The 25,356-nt window shown below is 45.6% G+C and overlaps 1 protein-coding gene across 1 annotated transcript in view; it reads right to left on the reverse strand.

Moving 5' to 3' along the window:
* The window catches only part of ST18 (ST18 C2H2C-type zinc finger transcription factor), a 66,302-nt gene that overhangs the window by 15,979 nt on the left and 24,967 nt on the right, over window positions 1-25,356 (reverse strand). The window contains exons 9-15 of the mRNA XM_032610545.1: window positions 18,581-18,826; window positions 11,377-11,492; window positions 6,239-6,301; window positions 5,428-5,496; window positions 1,720-1,782; window positions 1,538-1,618; window positions 407-628 (exon numbers count right to left, since the gene is read on the reverse strand). Of these exons, the coding sequence (XP_032466436.1) occupies window positions 407-628; window positions 1,538-1,618; window positions 1,720-1,782; window positions 5,428-5,496; window positions 6,239-6,301; window positions 11,377-11,492; window positions 18,581-18,826 (860 nt within the window). The remainder of the gene's footprint in view (window positions 1-406; window positions 629-1,537; window positions 1,619-1,719; window positions 1,783-5,427; window positions 5,497-6,238; window positions 6,302-11,376; window positions 11,493-18,580; window positions 18,827-25,356) is intronic.

Here is a 25,356-nt window from a genome sequence, read left to right on the forward strand (position 1 = left end):
AGAAAAATAACATTTTCCATCCTTCAAACTTGTCAAATATCTATCTGGCAAGACTCGTTACTTGGACATCTAAGGTGCTATGATTAGTGACCTTGAGGGGGTCTCTCCCCTCCCCCGGACAATCCAGGTGACAAACAATCACAGCAACCACACATTAAGAAGCAAAGCGGGGCTTCCCTGGTGGCGCAGGGGCTGGGAGTCCGCCTGCCGATGCAGGGGACACGGGTTCGTGCCCCAGTCCGGGAAGATCCCACATGCCGTGGAGCGGCTGGGACGGTGAGCCATGGCCGCTGAGCCTGTGCGTCCGGAGCCTGTGCTCAGCAACGGGAGAGGCCACAGCAGTGAGAGGCCCGCGTACCGCAAAAAAAAAAAAAAAAAAAAAAAAAAAAAAAGCAGCAAAACTTACCTCCTGTGGGTGACAAACACGTTGTTCACGTGGCCCAGCCCATTGCAGCCGGGCAGCGGGCAGTGGGGAAGTTCCTGTTTGTTCAGCTTCCAGGAGAGGGGGGCCCCATTGAGAGGGTTCTCCTTCTGTCTCTTGGCGGCCAGGGGACAGCCAGAAGCCGTGCGGTGGGATGTGTATTTACCTGATATGTGACCTTGGCCGTCACACCCGATCACAGGGCATCTGGAGAGACACAGCACAGTCGTTAGCAGCTGGGAGAGACGAGATAAGCCAGGTGAAGCACTGAGGCGAGTGAACGAGGAAGTGGTGGTGAGAGCAGACCACACAGGGGGCAAGTGCGGAAACGACGGCGTCTACCAGATGCCTTCCAACCGGGGAGACAGCAGTGCTGGCAGCAGTGATGGCCCTCAGGCTCCCAGCTAAGCAACCGTCATGCATTATCTCATGTGAGCCTCACTGCTCGCCTGGTGGGCAGAGGCGCTGTTACCCCACTTTAGAGGGGCGGAGAATGACTTCTAGAGCTCAGGGGACTTGCCACCAGTTTAGAAGGAGTGGAGTCAAGTGTGTGGCCACACTTCTCAGCTCCAGAAACAGCCAGGGAAGCCCTTGGTTACGGGTTACGTTGCCTCCAAACAAAGACCAAGGGTCTAACGTGTCAACTGGCTCTCCCTCATCACAGAGTCCCTGGCTCAGAGAACGGGAGTTCTGATTTCCAAATGTCTAAATATTGCACGTTGTCCAGCAAGCCTCTGTACATTTCTGCACCTGTGTCTGCATCTGTCACCCAAGACCTGAAGCATGTTTCTCAGAGGAGGGAGTTCGCTTTAGATAAAATTGCGCCTTGAGTTTCAGGGGAGCCCACAGCCATGTGTGTCACACTAGGGCATGTCCACGAGGCTGCTTTCCTTTAAAACCGCTGGGCAAGGACCAAGTCCTGCTTTCCTTTGCACCATCAGAGACCCGTGTGAGCACCACTGGGGAGGGCGAGGTGTTCTGCAGCCTCCGAGCTGCCATGCTGCTCCCAGGGCCTCGTGAGGAACAAAACACGCAGTTGCCTCCCAACCAAAGTCCCCCCGTTTGTCCCACAAGTGGCCTCTGCCCTGATGCCGCCGCCTCAGCCGTCACACTTACTTGAGTTCAGGGTCTTCTTTTTCTTCCTTCGTAGGGGTCACCTTGACACCACCTTTCCTGGCACGAGGGCAGCCGGACAGGCTGAAATACGGACCCAACAAAGAACAAAACAGAAGCATGTGATCTCACGGGCGCGGCTGCCACCGCTCTGATTTCCATCGCGGGCATGGGGTCAGTCTTACCTTCGGTGGGAGGCATAGTTTCCGGTCACGTGCCCCGAACCGTCACAGCCTGGAGTGGGACACCTGGAAGACACGAGAGCGGAGCTGGGGCCGCGTAGGAGTGGTAGGGGGGTCACGACAAATCACACAGAGACAAGCAGTCAAACAGAATGAGCGGATTTGTGGGACTCTTTGCTTGTACAGAACTGGTTTTTGGCTAAGAATCCTTTTTAAAAAAAATAAATTTATTTTTATTTATTTTTGGCTGTGTTGGGTCTTTGTTGCTGTGTGTGGGCTTTCTCTAGTTGTGGCGAGTGGGGTCTACTCTTCGTTGCGGTGCGCGGGCTTCCCATTGCGGTGGCTTCTCTTGTTGCGGAGCACGGGCTCTAGGCGCGCGGGCTTCAGTAGCTGTGGCACGTGGGCTCAGCAGTTGTGGCTCACGGGCTCTAGAGCACAGGCTCAGTAGTTGTGGCGCACGGGCTTAGTTGCTCCGCGGCATGTGGGATCTTCCTGGACCAGGGCTCGAACCCGTGTCCCCTGCATTGGCAGGCGATTCTTAACCACTGCGCCACCAGAGAAGCCCTAAGAATCCATTTTTAAAGGAAATATTAAGATGTGTTAACTACTGTCCAATGCTTGGAAGACACCGTATTCATTGTTATCCTGCATTCTTTTTTTCCTTCTTTTTAAGCCTTATATTTTTAATTGAAGTGTAGTTGGTTTCCAATGTTGTGTTAGTTTCAGGTGTATAGCAGAGTGATTCAGTTTTATATATATATGTATATACATATATATATACGTAAAATTTTTCAGATTCTTTTCCCTTATGGGTTATTACAAGTCTCGAGTATAGTTCCCTGTGCTACACAATAGGTCCCTGTTGTTAAACCTTATTTTGGAAGGAATCTGAAATTCGACCCACAACTTACTGCTGGGCTTCTGTCTACATCATGCAAAGTTCTTATCTTTTGCTTAAGAAAAAAGAGTTCCCGAATTGTCTCTGTGTGTAATTTATTTCCTTTGATTTGCTCCAACACCATGATAACCCCTTACACTCAGATGGACAACAGTGGTGGATGGGACAACCAGAGACCTGGTGGATTAATGCACCTGCCAAAGAACCTAGGACATTTGCACCTGATCTGTTCTGCCTCAGGGTCCACCTTAAGAGGTCTTGTGGAAACTCTACCAATAACTCTGACTGACAGTCAACCGTTAAATTTGGAGTCAGGGGAGTGAAGGCGGAAGAAGATTCCAATTTTACTTAGAGTGCTAATTAGGAACAGGGTTTAAAATACACTTGAATGCAAAAATATACAGAGATTCTCACTCTTTTGTTGCCTTAAAAAATGCCAGATACTAATACAAACGCAGAGGTGGGCTTCCCTGGTGGCACAGTGGTTAAGAGTCTGCCTGCCAATGCAGGGGACACGGGTTTGATCCCTGGTCTGGGAAAATCCCACATGCCGTGGGGCGACTAAGCCCGTGAGCCACAACTACTGAGCCCACGAGCCACAACTACTGAGGCGGCGAGCCACAACTACTGAGTCTGCACTCTAGAGCCCATAAGCCACAACTACTGAGCCCGCACGCCACAACTACTGAAGGCTGCGCGCCTAGAGCCCGTGCTCTGCAACGAGAGGCCACCGCAATGAGAAGCCCACGCACCGCAACGAAGAGTAGCCCCTGCTCGCCACAACTAGAGAAAGCCTGCATGCAGCAGTGAAGACCCAACGCAGCCAAAAGTAAAAACGTATAAATAAAATAAATAAATAAATAAATTTATAAAAAAATAAAACGCAGAGGCTGTCATAAAATATTTGCTTTCCTGAAAGTTCTTGTAGACAAGGTCATTGTGATTACTTCACTTGTATGCCCACCCGGGTTCAGATTTCTACTCGAACAAGAGTTTGAGAAAGATAATAATCCAAAGAAGAATGTGAACATTATTCCTTTCCTTAAACTCCAACCCACTGAACTTTCACAGAAATTCTTCTATATTCAATCTTCAGGCGGAACATAGGGAGTGAATGCTTTTCTCGAAGGAAATATGAAATCTGCCTACATCTCTTCGAGCTAACCAGAGAACCCTGCAATGATTCTCTAACCAAACATTTAGAGATTTAATACATATTCTATACTGTAAGAAAGGCTCAGATGCTATTAATATTTTTATTAAAATAGTGGTTTACTAGCACATTGCAATTCTGGAAAAGTCTATGCCAAAAAAACCTTGTTTTGAAATTCTCCCTGAATATCCAAACAAGAGGTCAACGAAATGTCCCCTTTTCTTTCTGTACAGAAAAAACCCACAAAGATGTTACTTATTAGGTGGCTGTATAAAGCAGGTAAGTACTGAACATTGCTATAGAACCACTCAATCTACATGTTTTCAATGTATTATCAACATTTTCTTCTAGAAATAATGTTTAGAGAAAATACTTAGGAGAACTGATAGCTATTTTTAAGATACGGCAATACAGAAGTTCAGAGCAACTAAGATTGAGTGAGTATGCCTAGCCCTTCTCTCCTTTCAATCTGCTAATAAGTCTCCACTTCACATCCTTACATTTCAATCTAGAAAGATGGTAGCCAATAAAACGATTTCTAGAATCTACACTGACACAATCAATTGTGCACTCACTTTGTATATTTTAGAGTTGTCTTTACTGTTCATGGTACTAAAATTCTGAATTTTTATACCTGTTTAATATCACATCTTGTTTCATAAACTTTTTTTGGATAAATTTTAAACAAGTTAAAAAATGGAAATACTAGCAAAATATTAAGAAGATATATTCTCTGAAATTTTACCTGTAATTTAGACACCAAGTGTTAATTCTACTATTTACACAAATATTATTTTATCACTAGACTTAGTAACACTGATTTTTCCTAAAATATTATATGCAAATGCGTTTTGCTAATTAATGTTATTCTTCATCTTTTCTGAATGTATGCCTTATATTTTTAAAGGGTAAATAGTGGATTGTAACTTTTTATTAGTCTGCAAGTATTATAACCACACATGAAAATAACAGGTGAGAAGTTTGGGATAAAAGAAGATAATAGTAGGAAAAATCAAATCAATCAACGTAAGTTAATATACGTGTGACTTTGAGATCCTGTAGACAAGGTGAAAATGAGCCAGAATTGTATGTCGCCCCCAAAAGTGAAAGGCTGTCATATGATTCAAAATGCCCACAAGGTAAAGTACTGAGCAGTTTTCCTAAAGTCAGATGATGAAAATGCTGGCCGTACCCTCCAAGTCTGATTAGTGTACACGTTCTGAAGGTAACAGAGAAAAGGTGTCGTAGGTGTTCAACATCATTGCTTTTAACATTTATTTATTTTTTTTTTCTGTACGCGGGCCTCTCACTGTTGTGGCCTCTCCCCTTGCGGAGCACAGGCTCGGGACGCGCAGGCTCAGCGGCCATGGCTCACGGGCCCAGCCGCTCCGCGGCATGTGGGATCTTCCCGGACCGGGGCATGAACCCACGTCCCCTGCATCGGCAGGCGGACTCTCAACCACTGCGCCACCAGGGAAGCCCAACATCATTGCTTTTAAAAACATTGTGAAATACAAACCCTCCAAGTCCAGCTAATTAACTAAACTAAATTACAGTGATTTGGTTTTAGCTGTTTGAGTTTTTGGTGAGAGAGCGCGTGGTCATAATTTACTTAGGTGCCATCTGCCCCTGGTTAGGGCCACCCTGGCCGGACACTTACTTGAGTTCCTGAGAGTTGGCCGCCATGAGGGATTTCAGAGTCTTATCTGCCAAAGGACATCCAGAAACACTGAAGAGGGAGGAGAAAGCAAAAACAGAGACACACGCGCTGACACACGCAGGCCTGACTTGGGGGCAGCCTGAGCTGGTGAACACATGTTCAATCCACCGACGGGCTTTGGGAAAAAGTCTGAACCCGTCTTTGCTGCTCTAGCCAGACCGGGCTTTGGGTACCTTGACTACTTGTCACAGACTCTGGTTTGCTATTTACCAAACCAGGGGCTTTAGCCCAGCGAGACCCCCGGCTCCAGTGATGACTGACCCAGAGAACCCTCCCTCTGCATCCCGAGGTATGGTGCTCAGAAGTTAAGGCCCTGCCCAGAGGGACAGCGAATCACATGGGTGACACAGGTGGGAGGAAGGGCCGAGCACAGCCTCTGCACTACTGTCCCTCCAACCCTTTACTGAAGCCTCCCACAGCGTAAAAGGTCAGTTCAGGTCACTGCCGTCCTACCTGGGTTTCACTTGAGTCCTAAAGCTAGACAGGACCCGAGCCTGACATGAACTCTAACTTCTGGGTTGTAGCCTGGATCATAGGATCAGAAAACCGTTATTGACCAGAGAAGTACACCTTCTTTACAATCTCAGTAAAAAGACTGAAGACTTAGCTTTATTTCTGAAAAATGAAACGAACCAAAACCCCAACTAACTCAGTCTCCAACTCCCGATCGAGATATCTTTCTAGAGAGGGTGAGGGTGAGTCCTTACGGAGGACAGATGCAGAACGCCTAAGTGAGAGGGTGGGGAGCTACCTGCGATGAGATGCATAGTTGCCTGTGACGTGCCCGCTCCCGTCGCATCCTGGCGTTGGACAGCTGGGTCAATAAAAACATAGAATCAGGGTCAGGTGCATTCACGGATGCACTTGCTCTGACTGGGTATGAGGTAGCTTCTCTTTTCAAGACCAGTTAACACATGTGGGACGTGAAGAAGCTAATGAACTAAAGATGTAGATTATGTAAGGACCAGCAGACGAGACAAGAGGGAACTGCCATGATCCTGAGTTATCAGTTTCCAGGATCACATCAGCTCTCTGATTCAGACGATGGAGGACAGTGATGCTAAAATACGTGTCCTGGTAATGGATGTGAGTGAATCAACCGTCAGTGGGGTTCTATTTCTTTGAAAATATGAGTTATAAAACATAAATATTAAAAACCCATGCTTCACGATGATAGCAGCTCTTAGGTACCAATCATATCACAGATTTCAGAAAGAAATTTTTGTGACTTTTTTTAAAGAAAAAGATAACATAGTAACTTCATAACACCTGAAAAAGAAGATCTTTGAAAATACTACATATGGCTAAAATGTAAACTGACATTTTAGATGGGACAGTTGCTGATAGTACAGAAATAGTTACGAAGTTTAGTTAATAAAGCTTGTGATCAGTTTCATTCAAAGTTTTGAACCCAGCAAAGACAACGAGGAATTAACCACCTAAGCAGTAGGCTCTCCAGGCTGTCTGCCCAAGACCGGAGTCTGTCCCGGGCACTTCATTTATCTCAGAAGCTGGTCACGTTCTGCGCATCTTATGTGTGTTTTAAAAATAATGCAAGTGGATAGGTATCCTGAGCAGTTTTGCTGCCAGAGTTAACAGATTCCTTGTTTTCTGAGCCCTTTATTTCCCTCTGATGCTGCTTGAAAGTTGCTGGTGTGAGGTAAGCAGATTGACCCCAGCCCACTCGGTGGTCTTTGTGTCAATAATCAGGGACATCAGCTACGTCACTAGTGCTTTCTGATGTTTTCGGCACCCTGCCTAACGTGAAGGCTCACCCACGTGTGGAACGCAGACTCTGCCTCTTTAAAGGGGCATTTGGGGATAGATTGATGACATCCAAGATTTCTGAAACGTCACCTTCTCAGTATTTTTTTCCCCTGTGAGCTACTTTCCAATCATTCTCAGGTACTCTAAGGAAACTGTAAGAGTTAGAACGTCTTCATCTCTCAGAGAGATGTTTGATTTCTGGAGCTTGATCCGAGCTGAACCAGCCAGCTCTTTGCCCACCACTTTCCTAGATGGAACATCAGAAAGGAAAATGCGGAAGCTACAAATATATGTAAACAAATAAAGAAAAAAAAGAACAACGACTAACGTCTGAGCTGAGTTATCTTGCAAGTGCCATTCACCCACTAAGCAGAGAAAAAATCTTTTCTGATAATTACACAGCTGGAATATTCAGAGCGTGAGAGATGGGTTACAGTGCCCTGGGAATTCCTACTTTGGAAATACATCGCCACCTGGTGTGCCAAAATAGCTTTGCATTTGTTTTATTTTACTTTAAATTTTATTTCTATTTTTAAATTATGCCTATTAATACTGCCAGGAGAGGCAAAGTGCCAGTGATTTTTTAAACCAGACAGTTATAAATTACTTAGGAAGTATAATGATAAAGTGTGCATTTAAATAGTGGCTATTTTGTTTCAGCTCTGTGGTACAAAGAGGTCAAGGAATAAAGCCAAGATTGCAGGGGGCGAGGTAGTGGGAAAAGGTCCTGTTTTGGATCCGATCTTCAATGAGAAATCTTGTACGATAACATGTGCAGAGCCCAGGTGGGTGCTGTATTCTGGGAAGATTTGCAAATGAGAGTATCACAGCTCAGAGAAAGGAAACTAGCTAGTTCCCTCAGTAAGTGGGGCTCAAACTCTAAGCAAATTCATGTTGATCAATGACATCAAAAAGTCCTATTTTAGCGGAACAGTTTCTGGTAAGCAATTAAGGTGCATTTATCTCTTAGAAACATAAAACAAAGCATAATAAGGACAGGGTGAAACTGTAAAGCAGTGAGACGTTTACAGAACCAGTGTGTGACACAGGTGTGTAGAAGTACGTGGTACCCACACAAGCACTCCCCTGTTCCGAAATGAGCGGAAGACCACGAGGCCTGTAGAGAGTCAATTTCCTAGGAATTCATGATTCCATTCCAAAAATTGTTCACCATCTTTTTGGAGCCCTTTCTCTTTGCACCAATGAGAAGTGCCCCTTACAAAATAATCACACTTAATTTTTCTGTCTAAAATGGTGATGCAGGTTAATTATCAGTTCTTTCCATTTCATTTAGCTTGGAACGACTCTGGAAATTTCCAAAATCTACCTTCAAAGGATAAACATTGGCCCTTTTGGAAGATATCTGAGACAATATGCAGACACAAAATGCATACAAAGATTTTAGAAACTTGACTCGCAGGCCCATGGCAGCCTCGACATGGCCGCACCAGGGCACCTCCCGGAGGGTGCTGTGCTTGGTGACGTGCAGCTCTGGTATGTGGGCCCTACATCATCAGGAAATGTTAACCTCCTAAGAGAACAACATGCTCGAGGCAGCAATGTCTGCCCACGAAATCCTTAAGGAATGCAGCATAATCGATTATTTAAAAATCACTCGACCATAAAAAGAAACGAAATTGAGTCATCTGTAGTGAGGTGGATGGACCTAGCAGCTGTCAGACAGAGTGAAGTAAGTCAGAAAGAGAAAAACAAATACCATATGCTAATACACATATATGGAATCTAAAAAGAAAATGGTCATAGGAACCTAGGGGCAGGACAGGAATAAAGACGCAGCCGTAGAGAATGGACTTGAGGACACGGGGAGGGGGAAGGGTAAGCTGGGACGAAGTGAGAGAGTGGCATGGACATATATACACTACCAAATGTAAGGTAGATAGCTAGTGGGAAACAGCCGCATAGCACAGGGAGATCTGCTCGGTGCTTTGTGACCACCTAGAGGTGTGGGAGGGAGACGCAAGAGGGAGGGGATATGGGGATATATGTATACATATAGCTGATTCACTTTGTTACACAGCAGAAACTAACGCACCATTGTAAAGCAATTACACTCCAATAAAGATATTAAAAAAAAATCACTTGAGTGTGGACAGGACAGACTGATGCTGGCTCGGGTCTTCTGATCGACAGCTTGCGTGTGCAGGGCCTGTGCAGCGTCTGAGGTGTGTCCCTGTCACTGGGGAAATGAGCGGCAGTGCAGTGGTACCAGGGGCCCACGCGGGGACGTGGAAGAAGCAACCTCAGTGGCTGGAAGAGCCTGCCCTCCTGGGAAAGGGGGCGGGAGCAGCGGGGCTGGGAAGGGGGGACCACAACAGCCGGGAAGGCCTCTCGGGTGGGTGACACGTGGGGGAAGAGCCGAGGGAGGGGAGGACGGGCCCGCAGAGATCGGTGGGCAGAGCATTCCACTCAGGACAGGGTGCTTAATCTATTGTATTGAAAAACGTAAACGTACTTTTCTGCTGGGGGACTCAGAAGAGGGTACAGATGCCAGCGCCTAAGTGCAAGGGTCCCTCTCTGCTAGAAACTCTCATTAGCTGGCAGCTTTAACTGTACTGGGTGAGAATATACATGAACGTTTAATCACGTTCCTGTGGAAAAGATTTTCTTGCATGTCACTCACTCACTCCCGGCAACCAACCCCCCCGGGACTACACTATCTGCTGAGGATATAAACGCCCCAAAGCCACGGTTCCCGCCTTGCCTCTGCCTGAAAGCCCCTCCCCTCCCTGTGCCCTCTCTCCCTCCCTCAACGTCCACCCTGATGTCTCCATGTCCCCCGCACAGCGGTGACCGGAAGGCGAGGAGAAGGCGGTCAGGACGGCCTGTGTCCTGGCGATGGCCCGGGCGAACTCACACCCGTAAGCGAGCTGTGTGCACCACACTGTGACCTCCAACAGCCCCCGGTCAGCGGTCTTCGGGGCGAAAGAGGAGTAAGGGTGTGCGAGCTGGGCTCAGGCCACAGTCCTAGTTAACGTCCCTGCGTCATTTCGTGGTACGTCCCTCGCACCCCAGCTCTGCCCCCGCCCCCCATCCCCCCGCTGGCTGGCCTCGCTTATTCCCAAGGCCCGCTCTCCTGGGGTTTGCCCTGCCTTCTCTGCTTTAACCTCTTTGAACTTGCTGTGGCATCTGAGACCATCCAAGGCCCAGGTGGGAGTTTTCTGAGCTCTCAGCTCCCATGACCGTCACTTGCCTCCCCCTTGGCCCCAGGTCTTTGTTCTTTGTGGGCTTCATTTTCCCTGTCAGGTCCCAGCAGGATGAGCGCCCTCGAATTCTGGGCCGGGCACTCTGTTCGCTTCCTCTTATACATCTTCCCTGGAGGCCCCATCTCCCAGGCCGCAGCTCACGATCTCACGTCTGCATCTCTAGCCAACAATTCAGGTGATCTTCCTGCCACCAGACGGTCCCCACGTGCACCTGGCCCCTGAAGAACTCTGCACACTGCTCTTCCTAAGATACCCCAGCCCTAGTGCACTTTTCTGCCCAAACACCCTGTGGCTTGTTCACGGGAAACCTGGCCATCTTCTCAGGGCCCTCGCCCTGCTCTCTCGCTCTCTCCAGGTCACCTGGTCCTGGGGCTCAGCTCGGGCCCTTCTGCTCCGGACGGCCGGGCCTGTCTCAGAACCCGCTGCAGCTCGACTAGTACTTCCTGCCCTGTCCTTTCAACTTCTGAGGCACGGAAGCCCTTGAGAATGTGACGAAAACCATGAACCCCCTTCCCAAGTAACGCTCTGCCATTAAGTTTTGTGAGTCTGTAGACTCCCTGAAGCCCTGACTTGGATCCTCTGAGGCCAGTGGGTGTTAGATTAAGATCTGCTGATCAGAACATAAACATTTCTAATTGTTTTACATGTTCTGTTTTTCGGTCGATTAGACTTTTAATTCTCGTAGCATGAGATCATGTCAGGTACATTTTTTTCATAATCCTCTTAGTTCTGAGCATAGGTCTAGGTATGTACAGAACATTTAACTACCAACTGGTTGAAATTGCCCTAAAACATCTGCAAAGTCAGCTCCATAAGCCAAGGCGTTATTTATTACTCAAGGTTTTGAATTGGAGTCTCCGTTCTAGAACCACAGAGTAAGCCACTCCAGATGACTTACGTGATTAGTTCCTTCTTGAGATCTCTTGCGTGGAGCTTGGGTTTAGGGCTTGGTATGGAGGCCTCTCCAGGGAACTTCTTTTCCTCTAAATTTTCTAGAGAGCTCACTGGGTCTTTCTGAAAACAAAAATAATACAGAAGCACACAAGGCATTAGGAAACCCTGGAAAGACAACTGTATTTGAAGTCATTGGGGTCAAATTTGAGTTTTGGCTTAAAGACTTAGATGACATCCCTCATCGGATTTGTACACAAAATAAATAAGATAATGAGTATAAGGGTAGATCTGGACTGCTATGGACATTTATGCTTGGTGAAGAATGAGAAATTATAATTCACGGGCACACCTTTAGAAAGTTTGCATTTTGGCAAATATAACTACAGAGGTATTTCTTGAGCTATGTAAATAAGTTAATATTTTAATATATTTTAAGTTTTACAGCATAGCAAACATTTTGTAGAGAACATAGGAAGAGTTCTTTATGCACACAGCAGTCATTGGTAAAAGAAACACTGCAAAAAGTGAATCACACATATTTTCAAACAGAGAAGGAAGAAGTAAATTTAGGCTAGGAGAATGTCCTTTCTTTCTTTTTTTTTTTTGTGGCGATACGCGGGCCTCTCACTGTCGTGGCCTCTCCCGTTGCGGAGCACAGGCTCCGGACGCGCAGGCTCAGCGGCCATGGCTCACGGGCCCAGCCGCTCCGCGGCATGTGGGATCTTCCCGGACCGGGACACGAACCCGCGTCCCCTGCATCGGCAGGCGGACTCTCAACCACTGCGCCACCAGGGAAGCCCAGAATGTCCTTTCTGATAAGCAGATAATTAAGATTTAAATTGTTTGTTTAAATATGTAATCACCGAGTCCACAATATCTAGGCAACATTTAGTTTGATTTTTCTGGATAATTGCTTTTAGTCTCACATCACTTCCTGTTTTCCTTAAACTACCTCTTTTGCTAAGTTGGCATTTTGTAATGGTTTTACTCATTGGATGGAATCTCTTGTTGGGTTATCACTAATTTTCATGGCCTTAGTTTAAGCTTGGTACTGATCCTGATTTCATAAGGAAATCTCATTGATCCTTTCAAATCATTTATTTACCATCTGATATGTTATCTTACAGAAAACTAATGACGGTTTTATTCAGTCACATAAATAGCTTACTTTTATCATTAAGTTTATATCCAGTAAATATAATACGTTCTGGATTTAATATTAAGATCAGATTAACTAATATAAAAAAACTGTCTCCTAAATCTCAAAAGTACTGACCCATTTAAGGTGAGAAAGCAATTTTGAGTTATTCAAGGTAAACCTCATTTAAATCAAGTGAATATGAAATTGCAAAAGGGCAAATACAATGTTTATAATCCTGAGTCTATACCCAAAATCAGTGGAAAAACAAAATCCCTGGATTTTCCCAAACAAAGAAAAACGCTTAAGCCTTCATCTCGGTCATAAAGGCAAATGCAATCTCTTTCATTAATTACTTGGATAACACTTCAATCAATGATTTTCCATAGGACCACACAGTGGTAAATACGTTTGCACGACCTCAAGTAACATTATCTTCAGACCAAATTAACAAAACACGGTTTGGTCCAATTTCTTCTTTCATAGTATTTTTAATACTGAGTATTCCATTTTATATTATTGATTAGTGTTTGAAAATAGTAGCAGATAATAATACACCCCTGAAAACTAAAGAGAAATAGGTGTTCGATGAGAGTTATCTACTAAGGTAGAAGAGAAGGGCTTCCGTGGAATCTATAGAAAAGAACTGAATTATGTTTATCCTTTTCACGTTTCACAGCGTAAATGCCTAAAGTGAAGCGTTAGCACCACCTTCCGTTTCATTTGGAGCTACCTGGATTCAGCCCGGGTGGTGCTTTCCACTATAATTTACAAACGACTTGGCCTTCTGAAAGTCGATACAAATGATAAATCCAATTTTGTCTCAGTGTGGAACAGCTTTTGTTTTTCTGTTCAGACGCTGAATTTTTCACAAAAATGGCATAAAGTGAAAAGGAGCTATTTTATTATTTTCTTTGCGATGAACGAGAGCAAAGTGTCTCTAAGGAGGCACGTACAGATGAACACATAAAGGTCATTAGCTGTTGTTTGTTGAATCTGCATATTATGGAAGACAAGGGATTTTGAAAGAAACGATCGACTATGAAAGTTTAACTTATTTGACTCAAATGCATTCAAAATTAATGCCTGCAGAATATATGGTATTTAACTTAGCACAGTGGTATGTGCTGAGGTTTCGGTAGGATAATTTTATTGGATATGACCTTTTAAATATTTTGTAACTTCTTTTAAAAACTATGGACTCTTGGGTATGTGATTGCATTATGAAGTAGTTGTCTTTTTCCCTTTCTTTTTTTGCTCAGAATTCTACCTCTAGAAGCTTGCAGAGAGCATAGGTATTAAAATACAGGTGACCGTCACTATAAGAATGCTTAATTTTGTTACAGAAGCATTGTATATTGGATAGACTCCTAAATAGCACACCATAAAAATATGCCAACATCATTTGTCGGAATTTTTTCAACATTTAAAGTATCATTTTGAAAATAATAAATTTATATTGGGGAGACATAAAGAGAAAATGTGGCACACATATATATGTGTGTGTTTAGAGAGTATATGGGTGCAATGAAATTCCTTTAATGTACAGACAGAAGTTTATATAGATTTCAGTAAAGACCAGAACATAATGGGAACATGAATAACAGATAATAGCATCTGGCACTTTTAACATTTGAAGCCCTGAAATCTTTGGAGAACTGACAGTTGAATGAAACTGACAGGCCTAGTTATTTCTCAGCGCTTTCCTTTTGAGATAATTTGAGGTTTTTCCAGATTCAGGATTTTGTTTTTAGAGGGCATCTGGACAGGCTATTTCACTGAGAGAGACAGACAATATTTTCTGAAAATTACCACCAAAATGAGGCAACTGTTGTGCATATGAACTAGATACAATGAATTGGAAATAATCGCCCAGTTTCTGGTCGGGGCAACGGGTGTGAGTCTCACGTGGGATGCGCGGGGCTGGGGAGGTGGGAACAGTCCACGTTCGCAGAGCACCGCTGGGGCCCCGAGCTGCGTCTCTGCAGAGCTCACGGGAAGGACAGCCAGGACCATCCGTCCCTGGTTTGTGTGGTCACGTGGAGTCACGTCCTGTAACCGGGCTCAGGGGCTCTGGTCCGGTCCTGCCATCCTAAGAAGCACCAAAACCACTGTGGTCTCCAGCACACACCTGGCCAAGTACCACTGCTGCATTATTCTCTTTCTCCTTTCCTTCCCGCTTTTTCTCAATATTTCCTAGCTGTCTCCATTTCCCTGTGTACTTTTTTCTTTTCCTTTTCTCCATTTTCTCCCTCTCCCTTTTCTTCATTTTAGGGAAGCCCAGGCCCATTACTTATTTTCTATATGACCAAAGAACAACAACTTTACCCCGGCAAGCCTCAATTTTCTCCTCTAGAAACTTTGATAATAATCCTGCCTTTCAGAACTGTTAGGATAATGAGATGCTGTTTAAAAAGATCTTTAATCTTTATTCTTACCCAACATGGCCTCCCTCTGCTACCTTCCCAACGACGACATTGAATACAATCTACTTTTTCAAAATAATAACTATCGAGTATCACATTTTTCATTTAGGGATTCAGAACAAAATGTGAAAAATACTCTCTATTGGTAAATTACCTTGGCACGGATGAAAGCACAAAGAACAAGGGTGAGAAGCTGCCCCAGGAGTTACAGGGGTTCAGAAGCAAATTTGTGTGTGTCCCCGCGGGGACAGCGCCCCAGCAATGAACCACCCACGTTCAGACCGCGACAATAGGCGTTAGGCTGAAACCATATTTGTCAACTCGAACCTAGTGCAGGGCTTCCCTGGTGGCGCAGTGGTTGAGGGTCCGCCTGCCGATGTAGGGGACGCGGGTTCGTGCCCCGGTCCGGGAGGATCCCACGTGCCACGGAGCGGCTGGGCTCGTGAGCCATGGCCGCTGAGCCTGCGCGTCCGGAGCCTGTGCTCTGCAACGGGAGAGGCCACAACAGTGAGAGGCCCGCGTACCGCAAAAAAAACAAAAACCCTAGTGCAAGCACTTGGACTCCAAGAACTCAGTTGATGTCTCCAAAGTCCTCTTTGCTGCTCTCAGTAACACTGAATTTCCACTTAGCTTGTCAATTCCAGACGTCAGAATACTTAGGTTGCCATTTGCAGCAGTGAGTCTACACTATCAGACCCGAAGGAGGCAAGCCATTCTGGAAGGAGCAGAAATCTAATCTAAACAAGTCATTTCCCCCACGATTTTGCTGGCACGTTGAACACTGTCACAGGTCCGTCAGCCTTAGATAGGAACGTACTCCAGCTGAATCCATAAAGCCGCCTGGGTGAATCCACATGTTTTGATAAAGAGAGAATATTTGTCATGAGACTGAATTTTCTGGTGATCTGAGGGATAAGAAGTACATACAAGGAGGTCCCTGAGGTGCTCACTAGACCCCCAAGCAGCAGGAGTGTCCCAGAATACGAGGGTTACCCTGTAGACATCGCTGCACAAACTTAAAACCGATGTCAAATGACACAAACACCCTGAAGGGAACAAGAACCCACTATGCTTCATTACTGGTTGGGACTGGACTGGACCCCTGACTGGTGAACAGAAAGGAGACTGCTTGTCAACGGTGACCTTGGCCTGTGTACAGCGGCCTCGCAGGGGTGAGGACAGAAAGTCTAAGCCCCTGCACGCAGCACCGAGACTCCCCAACACGGGAGGGTTCCCTTCCAGCTGGATCGCCCAGGAACAGGGACGCCGTGATGCTTACCCGGAAGGGACCGTCCTCCGTGCCACGTGCCTTTGACTGGACCTCTACCTCCAGGCCTCGTAACTGCCATTAGGTCCCCCTGTGGGGAGTGGAATAGGCCCGGTTGGCAATCGGGAGTCTCGCAGACTGGGGGCGTCCCCCGTCTCGGGAGCTGATGTGCACGGACTGGACCGAATCGACAAACTTGCTCTCAGCCCACTCCCCGTCTCCTGACTTCCATCTCAGACCCGCGTGCCGAGAGATCGCTAATGCGAATACCGGCAGATTTCTGGATTGTATGATGACGTAAGTTAGGTGTAACTTCTGTGACTTTGCACAGCTGAAGCAGCCGGGGACATGGAAGAGGGCAGAGATGCACACTCACCGGTTCACAGTCACCACCTGAGGCGAAGCAGTTTCTTACACGTTGCAGGGTCAGTTTTATATTTATTAGAGTCAAATGTATATGATTTAAGAAACAGTTCTTCTAAAACAGTGTTATGATAGATTAACTAAGACCATCCCTAAATACTTGGGTAAATATTTTTTAATAAATTTATTTATTTATTTTATTTTTGGCTGCATTGGGTCTTCGTTGCTGTGTGTGGGCTCTCTCTAGTTGCGGTGAGCGGGGGCTACTCTTTGTTGAAGTGCGCGGGCTTCTCATTGCAGTGGCTTCTCTTGTTGCGGAGCATGGGCTCTAGGCGCACAGGCTTCAGTAGTTGTGGCACACGGGCTCAGTAGTTGTGGATTGCGGGCTCTAGAGCACAGGCTCAGTAGTTGTGGTGCACAGGCTTAGTTGCTCTGCAGCATGTGGGATCTTCCTGGACCAGGGCTCCAACCCATGTCCCCTGCATTGGCAGGCGGATTCTTAACCACTGCATCACCAGGGAAGTCCTTGGGTGAATTTTTAAAAGCCAAGCAGAGTGACAATGACTATACCCTGTATGGCAGACTCCAACCTGAAGCTGCTGCTGTGTCAGTCCCCCCAGCCTCCCCGTGATGGTGTGGCCAGTGGTGACGCAGAGCCTGCCTTGGGTCCTGGGGGCTCCTCTGGCCCTCCCGTCTACTCTGCGTGCCTGCTTAGCTACTCGCTGGTCCGTGAGCTTGGTTACAGGTTGGTCCTCCTACCAGACTGAGCATGCGTGTGGAGGAAGCATGGGCAGGAAGCGTGTGCCAGGTGGTACTGCATCCTCAGGACCAATCTTACTGCCTGGACGTGGGGATCACAGTGAAAGTGTGCGGAGGGAGGATGGGAGGGAGGGAAGGAAAGAAGGGGAACAGGAAACAGCCCAGTCTTGTCATCACTGCCATTGACATTGACTCATGCCCTGAGATGTTAAAGCAGATGCTAAAAATCACACAAGGAACTATACTCAATATTACGTAATAACCTATAAGGGAAAAGAATCTGAAAAAGAATACACACACACACACACACATGTATAACTGAATCGCTGTGCTCTACCTGAAACTTACATGATATTGTAAATCAACTATACTTCAATAAAAAAGCATATGCTAAATCCACTTAGTCTTCCACCAAAGTCTCTGAGCTTCACACAACTGTAAAAGGTGAGGATACACACTTTCAAATGTCTATTTCAGTTCTTTAAACACGTCAACTGGCAAGAACGAACCACTTCCCTGACAAACAGAATCACCTACAGTAAAGCTGGGGTCGCATCTGCAATGTCACTGCATCTAACCAGTGGAGGTGTGGCCATGAACTCTCTCGAATGACACTGAGTCAAGGCTAATCAGACCCAGCCAGGGCGCTCCAACTGTGAGATGTGGGCTGATGACTTCCTGCACGGCCACAATGTCTGGCTTCCAGGGGTGAAGCCACCTCCAAGGATAGCCCAGCCCACAACTCTGGAGTTGCCATGGCTGAGACATCCCGCGTCCACGATCAGTCCCCAGACCAGGGCTCGGCACACAGGGATGCCAACACCATCCCTCCACGAAACCACGGAAGGGAACTTGACGAGATGCGTCCTTGCCCCCGATTCGTTCTCGTGTTCCGGCATCCGGTGCGGAGCACACGGAGGCTGGCGGCTTGGTGTTGGGTGACACCCTGCCCCTCACAGGCTGCCGTGTCCGAGGGAGAGATGACGCCACCTCTCACGCAGCGCGTGCTATTCAGCCGTAATGGGGGTACAGCGCACTCTAATGACATATTGTTTTAGGCAAGGGATGGGAAACGTTGGATTCATTTATAAATTCCTCCTGAAATTGAAAACCAACGTTTTACCAAAATCAAAAACAAGGTACAGAATTACGTATTATCGACACAGGACCGTGAGAATTAATCCAGGAGGAAAAAGCTGACCACACCCTTCGATCACGCTCCGTCTCAAGCTTATCGGCCCCATTGAAACAATACCTCTTTCTCCTCCTCTGTCTTCCCGTGAGCTTTGCTATAGTTGATAGGCGTGTTCCAGCCCTCGTGATCACAGAGGGCCTGGTAGAAGGTGGCATTGACCAACAGGCTGCTGGTTTTGAATGGGGAAGAGGAAGCAGTTGGAACAGAAGGGTTAGTGGAAGTTAGGGGTGCAGCTTTGTCCAGGATTCGGTTTTTTTTCATGCTTAAGTCCAATGTGCCATTTTCATCCACTTCTATCTCGGCTCCCTGGTATACAATAGGAAACAGAAAAACATTTAAGCAGTTTGCAGTGGTAGCCTAGCCATGTGGGCTTTTAAGGGATCATTTTAAATGCAAGCTTTTATGTAAGTATATCTGATTTTAAATCTAGCTTTCCGATTTGCTTTGGTTAATGTTCAATTCTTAGGCAGACTTTTCAGAGCAGCCCCATTAGTGAGCTTCGTGTTTCTGGGTTTAAACAAAGTAAGCCTAATATAAATAAGATGGTCCAAATACTAAATGTACTGGCTAAACCTGTTTTATCCTTTTTTTTCCCCCAAGTTTAGCTTTAAACCTTCCTTTCTAGTTTGCAGAATTATCACTCCCAATTCATCCTCCGAAGCATTAACACTTGAGCTTATAAAGAGGCACAATATTCTTCCCCCATCACAATATTAATCTAACGTGAAAAACACGCACAAATAACCAGCTGGAAGAGACGTTCTACTGGGAAATATGAGAACTATATTAGATTAGTATGAAAGTGACATTTCACCCTGGGTGCCTCGCGCCAGAAAAGCTTGGTTAACTCATGGCGGGCGTGTTGGGGGAGGCGGGCAGTGTAAACCAAAGTTCCCCTGGGGGCCTGGAGTGGAGGTACCAGGTGTCACATGACAGGACGGGGCGGGCAGCAGCGGGTAAGTTCTACAGTGAAAACTCCAGAATAAAGGTGATTCTCTTCCAGATACTCAGTATGAGACTTTAATTCTACCTCACGGCGTTTCTCTTCGGGAGACCTTTGGCTATGCTTCATTTTCTTTTTAAGGTTCAAGTGCCAACAAAGTCCCCACGTGCCCTGGACCTTCCACAACTCGTGCGCCCGAGGATGGCGTGCGTGGCCCCGAACCGTGAACACCACCGGGCAGTAACTCCCAGGAGGCGGGGTGAACGAGCTTGCCACCCTCGCAAGTGGGTCAAATGAATACCTGAGCGGCACTGTCACTGTCATCCATCAATTCACAATTAGCTTCTGGACAATGTCTCTTCTCTTTTCCCTTTGGCCGGCAAAGCAGAAGTCTTCTCTGAATATGCTCGTAAGATCCCTAACGGTTACTTCCCAGGGGTTTATTTTAACTCCCCGTTTACTCTGCACCCATACCCCCTCCCCAGCAGGTCCCCCTGAGACGTGACCCACCGTAGCGGCCGCCTGAGTTAAAAAATAAAAGCATCTCTTCTGTTTGCTTGTTTGACCTGCAAAGTTCCTATTCTCAGTCTCTCAGCCTATGAGGTAGAAATGCCCTATTATATCTGTGGGAGGTAAATACGCTTCTAATATATTTGTACTAAGATGTCTGGTCATATCTTTCTGTCCTTTTCAGTAAATAGTTTAATCTCCTGTGATAGTTTTAAGCCCTGAAATTCACAGTACAGCTTATCCGGGATAATAACTTAGTAACCACCACATCTTATGCCATCTGTATAATATCAAATACGTTTTTATACCAGCATTAATAAACCTTAGTTACAAAAATCCAAGATATTAACCATATCAGTGCTACGTGCTCCCTCCATGACACAATGCATTCTGCCAGGAGTACATCAGAGCAATTTTTGGCTTCAAAACTGATACGTGACTACAGAAAAGAAACAGAGCTACAGCTATCAAGTTTAATGGCCAATGTAAAGTAAAATGCTAAATATTGTAGCTGCTGACATTTTTCGTAAAAAAATAAAAAAAAAACTTGGGTTAAGACTGCACAACCAACATTCACATAAAATTCCAGACCTCTGTGACAGATGGCTTAGGAAAAAGGAGTCACGTGACTGGGCTGCAGTGTTTCATAGTGCAAAACCCATAAATAGTGCAGACTCGAGCTTGCTGAAAAAATACCAACTATTCCAAGACAACACGAATATATATTTTAGCTTTTACAGGAAAAAGAAACTTCCCATGAGTAAATTAAAAAATCGGAGATTCTCAGAGTTGTGATGGTCCTACATCTTGAGTAATCATGGGCTGATTGAAAAAAAAAATCATTCCTAATGTTTAAAAGAGGTGCTTTTCTGCACCCCGTGCCCCAGCCGGCTGCTCTGAGCACCTGACTGGGCTGGAGGCGGCCGTGTGGGTACAGATGGGCTTTAAGTGAGCTCACAGATGCATTCAAAATTACACACAGCACCAGGGAAGGGCCCCTTTCTGCCCATGGATGGGCAGCTCACACGTTTACTGCATGGATTTTATTCAGATTATCAACAGACATCACATCTCTCTGTGCTTGAAACTCCAAATGGCAGGACAACGAGGACAGGGTGCGGGGGTGGGGGGGGCGGCAGGAGGGGGAGGGAACGGCTGCACCCTGACATGGACCCCCAGCCCGACGCCAAATATGCTCATTTCTTAAAGGGCTGTTTTAGACCCTTGTTTTCAGTATTTGAATTTTAAGCTTTTTGAGGCTGGTCTAACACTACTCATACACTTTCCAACTTAGGAGCGACATCAGTGACCATCTACTTCAGCTACTTTTGAGTTACAGACGCTACCTGTAATAAGACAGATGTATTTATTCATGAAATGACTGAGAAAGCACATAATATTTTCAAGCCACTATATATACGGGTAAAAGAAAACTGAAACGTACAGTGTCCCTAACTTCAAGGAGCTTATTTTGTGCATATAGGACATCTTTAGTGAAACAGACTATAAATTATTGTCATATAATTTATATATAAATTATACAATTATAAATTATTATTCAACTGAAAGTTGAGATAATTTTTCATTATAAGTCTTATCTGTGCTATAAAATAAGAAGTGACTCAGATGTCTGCCAACAGAGAAACGATACTGCGCCGCATCTATTAAATGGCACGTTACAAAAATAAAACAAAATAAAAATAAAAAAATTTTAAAAAAGGGCTTCCCTGGCAGCGCAGGGGTTAGGAATCCGCCTGCCAATGCAGGGGACACAGGTTCGAGCCCTGGTCCGGGAAGATCCCACATGCCGTGGAGCAACTAAGCCCGTGCGCCACAACTACTGAGCCTGCGCTCTAGAGCCTGTGAGCCACAACGACTGAGCCCACGTGCCACAACTACTGAGCCTGTGAGCCACAACTACTGAGCCCATGTGCCACAACTACTGAAGCCCACGCGCCTAGAGCCCACGCTCCGCAACAAGGGAAGCCACCGCAATGAGAAGCCCACGCACTGCAATGAAGAGTAGCCCCCGCTCGACGCAACTAGAGAAAGTCCGCGCGCAGCAACAAAGGCCCAACGCAGCCAAAAATAAATAAAAGTAAAAATAAATAAATTTAAAACAATGGCACGTTATGTGCTCAGTCAAATGATAATTATGAGAAGTTTGTTGCAACAGGGAAAAGACTTATGTCACTGAAAGTAGGAGACAGTCTGGCATGCTGGCTGTGTGTACAGCTAGGGAAAACGGGGAGAAATTCATTTTCTGAAGAAGAGCAAACGGGAAAACACAGAAATTCTTGCATTTGTAGTTAGAGGATAGGCCGATGGCTGTTTTCCTCCGATATTTTCTGGGCAAATGATGATATTATGTTGTTTCGACAATTAAAAACGATCTTACATTCAAAGATGGTGATGAAGTAAAAAAAAGCAAAATTGTAATTTTACCTTAAATGTTCTGATTATGAAAAGCATTAACTTTCAAGACATTGATAGGATAAGATAGCCTTGTTTTCCTTATTTGGCAGGTTTTCTGTTAATACGAGAGAGGTCACCACCACCTTGCATTTGTGACTGGGCTAAGAGGACATGCAAAGACAGGTGGCCCGCAGCCTGGTTTCTGCGTCCAACTTGCCACTTCTGCTCTCCTGCTCGTGCCTCAAGGAGTTTGTTTGGGGGAGTATCTTTTTGGTACCGAAAGTCCTCTGAAATGTTTTCAAAGCAGGCAGGGTACTGAGTAGAGTTCTCTGTGCTATACAGAAGGTCCTTGTTGATTATCTTTTATATATAGTAGTGTGTAGACGTTAATCCCAAACTCCTAATTTATCCCGTGCTATTTATAGCACAGGGCACTCTACTCAATAATCTGTAATAACCTATATGGGAAAAGAATCTGAAAAAGAATGGATATATGTGTATGTACAACTGAATCACTTTGCTGTACACTGTAAACTAACACAACATTGTAAATCAACTATACTCTAATATAAAATAAAAATTAAATTAAAAATTAAATTAATATTAAAAAAATCCTCTTGCCTGTCCTCAAAAAAAAAAAAAGTAGGCAGGGTATTAACAGTAAACAAGTGAGAGACTTCCCTGGCGTTAAGACTTCCCAGTGGTTAAGACTCTGCGCTTCCACTTCAGGGGTGCGGGTTCGATCCCTGGTCCAGGAACTAAGATCCCGCATGCCACAAAAATATAAAATAAATAAATAAAATAAAGTACAATAAATCAGTTCACTGAAAACATCTTATTCTTACCAAACAGCAATCGAATATTAAAACTATTAAGAGTATAGACTTGTGAAATGTACTCAATATAAATCCACTGATGGGATTCAGAGAAGAATCAAGTGGCTGATATAAGGTATAAAATTAAAGTTAAATTTGTAACCGTTTCCCCCAAGTCTTTGTCTGGCCCTTGGAATCACAGTGAAAACCCTTGGTGGGCCAGCAGTCTGTACACCAGGGAATGAGAAACTCTTCAGGCGAGTCAGAAGTTAGATGCGTGTGGATTCAAATTTTTGCTCCAATGGCTGTAGCTGTGCCACTCGGAAGCAGTCATTTAGTATCTCCACACTACTTTTCTTCACCTGCAAAATGGGATAATCGTGTCTGCTTTACAGAGTTTCTAGAAGGATTAAAAAGGATTATTATGGGCAGAGTGCTTATTTACAGTGGCTGGCACATAATAGGTGTTCAATAAACAACAAGTGATAATAAGAATAATTTCATTAGGTTTTTGGACCCGAAGAGACCTCCCTATGCTGTTCTACACTGAGGAAAAGAGGCAGTTTCCCCATACATGTCAGCTAGTTCCTTGAGATCCCAACTCAGGTCCCTCAGGACATTTCACTCACATTCTTTAGCATCCTCCGACTTCATGTTAAAGTTACTGCAAAAGGCTGCTTTTGGATTCTAACCGCACCCAGAGCCGCCAGGCTATTTCTGAGAGCAGGCAGCAGGAATGGCGATGTGATATCCTGCTGTGTCTAGGCCTTGTTCAAGCACCAAACAGACTCTGAACTTTAAACATTTCAAGCAAGTGTCAATTTTTTGTTTTCTTTCAAGGCACACCGTGCATATGCCACTTTGTCTAAACAGGTGGGGAAAACACCAAAACAAACAACAGAGCGCTTGGCAAGCGGCAGCGATCAGCATAAAGACAGACTGTGTGCCTATTCCTACCTCTGCTGAGGGGAGGAAGAGGAGGAGAAAGATGGGGAAGGAGGAGGACGGAGCTCGGGTCTTAGGGAACGTTGCAAACCCCCGCCGCTCGCTTCTCCTGCCGTCTGCTTCTACTCAGCCCTGCCCTCATCTCGGGAGCACCCGTCTCCAGACTAAAGCGGCACTGATTGAAGCTGTGGTCCATGTGAGTTCTGCAAACTCACATTCATTCCAAATGGAAGTAAAGGACACGATACAAATCTCAGCACCAAGGACCGTGCTAGCATTGAGATGGGGTTCATCCTTCAGACAAAAGTACCCGTAACCATGACAATCTCCATTAGGGATTTGCTATTACTAACTTTTCCTCCTGACTCGATTCCTCAAAGAGATACTTAAAACACGCACAAGTGATTTAGGTGGCGTAGACCTGCTGGGTACGTGCTGGCCTGGATTTTAACAAATAAACAATTCCTTCTAAGATCTACTTTCAGGATGTGGTGGACTCAAGCTTGGGCAGCGATGGGCAGTGTTAGCCCTGGCATCTCGGCTCAGTGCCAGGGAGGAGGTGTTTTAGTGTTGGGTGGGCAGGTGCTCAGGCTGAGAAATTCTGGAAGGAGGAGAACACTTTGGAACGTGCCTTTCGTCCTTCACTGTCTTTAGAAGATGTTCTCTTGCATCTCTGAAGTCTTCCTTCACCCCCTTATCTTCCAGAAGAGTAGGGATTTTGAAAATCATGGATGCAGGTCTCCCAGTAAACCTGGAGTCAGCTGTGAGTCTGCACACAGCATGAAAACCAATCTGTATTAGCTCCGACCAGTGGATGAACGCAATCTCACGGTTAGTGACCTTTGGCTTGATTTTGACAAGGCCACGCTCCTACTCGGGACCTGTAATTTGTTCTCCTCTTGGGCTCTTTAAGCAACTTCAGAGAAGCTCATCGGGTAAAGGGAAGGACATGGAGGCAGAAGGAAAATAAATCCGTTGTCCAGATTCTGATCAAATTCCCTACAAGCCACCCATGCCTCCCCCGAGCCTCAGGAACATCACCTCTGAAGACCCAGTTCTCCACCTGGAACGACCACTTCTTTTGTCCTTCTCTTCCTGTAAGCTCCTTGAAGGTGGGGTCTCTGAGGGACTCTAACCTGTGACTTGGGCAGTCCAGCACCTACAGACCTTTCAGGTGGGACAGCTGAGTCCATCTGCCAGAATATCTC

This window comes from Phocoena sinus, chromosome 17 (assembly GCF_008692025.1).
Source record: "Phocoena sinus isolate mPhoSin1 chromosome 17, mPhoSin1.pri, whole genome shotgun sequence".
Taxonomy (NCBI): Eukaryota; Metazoa; Chordata; class Mammalia; order Artiodactyla; family Phocoenidae; genus Phocoena; species Phocoena sinus.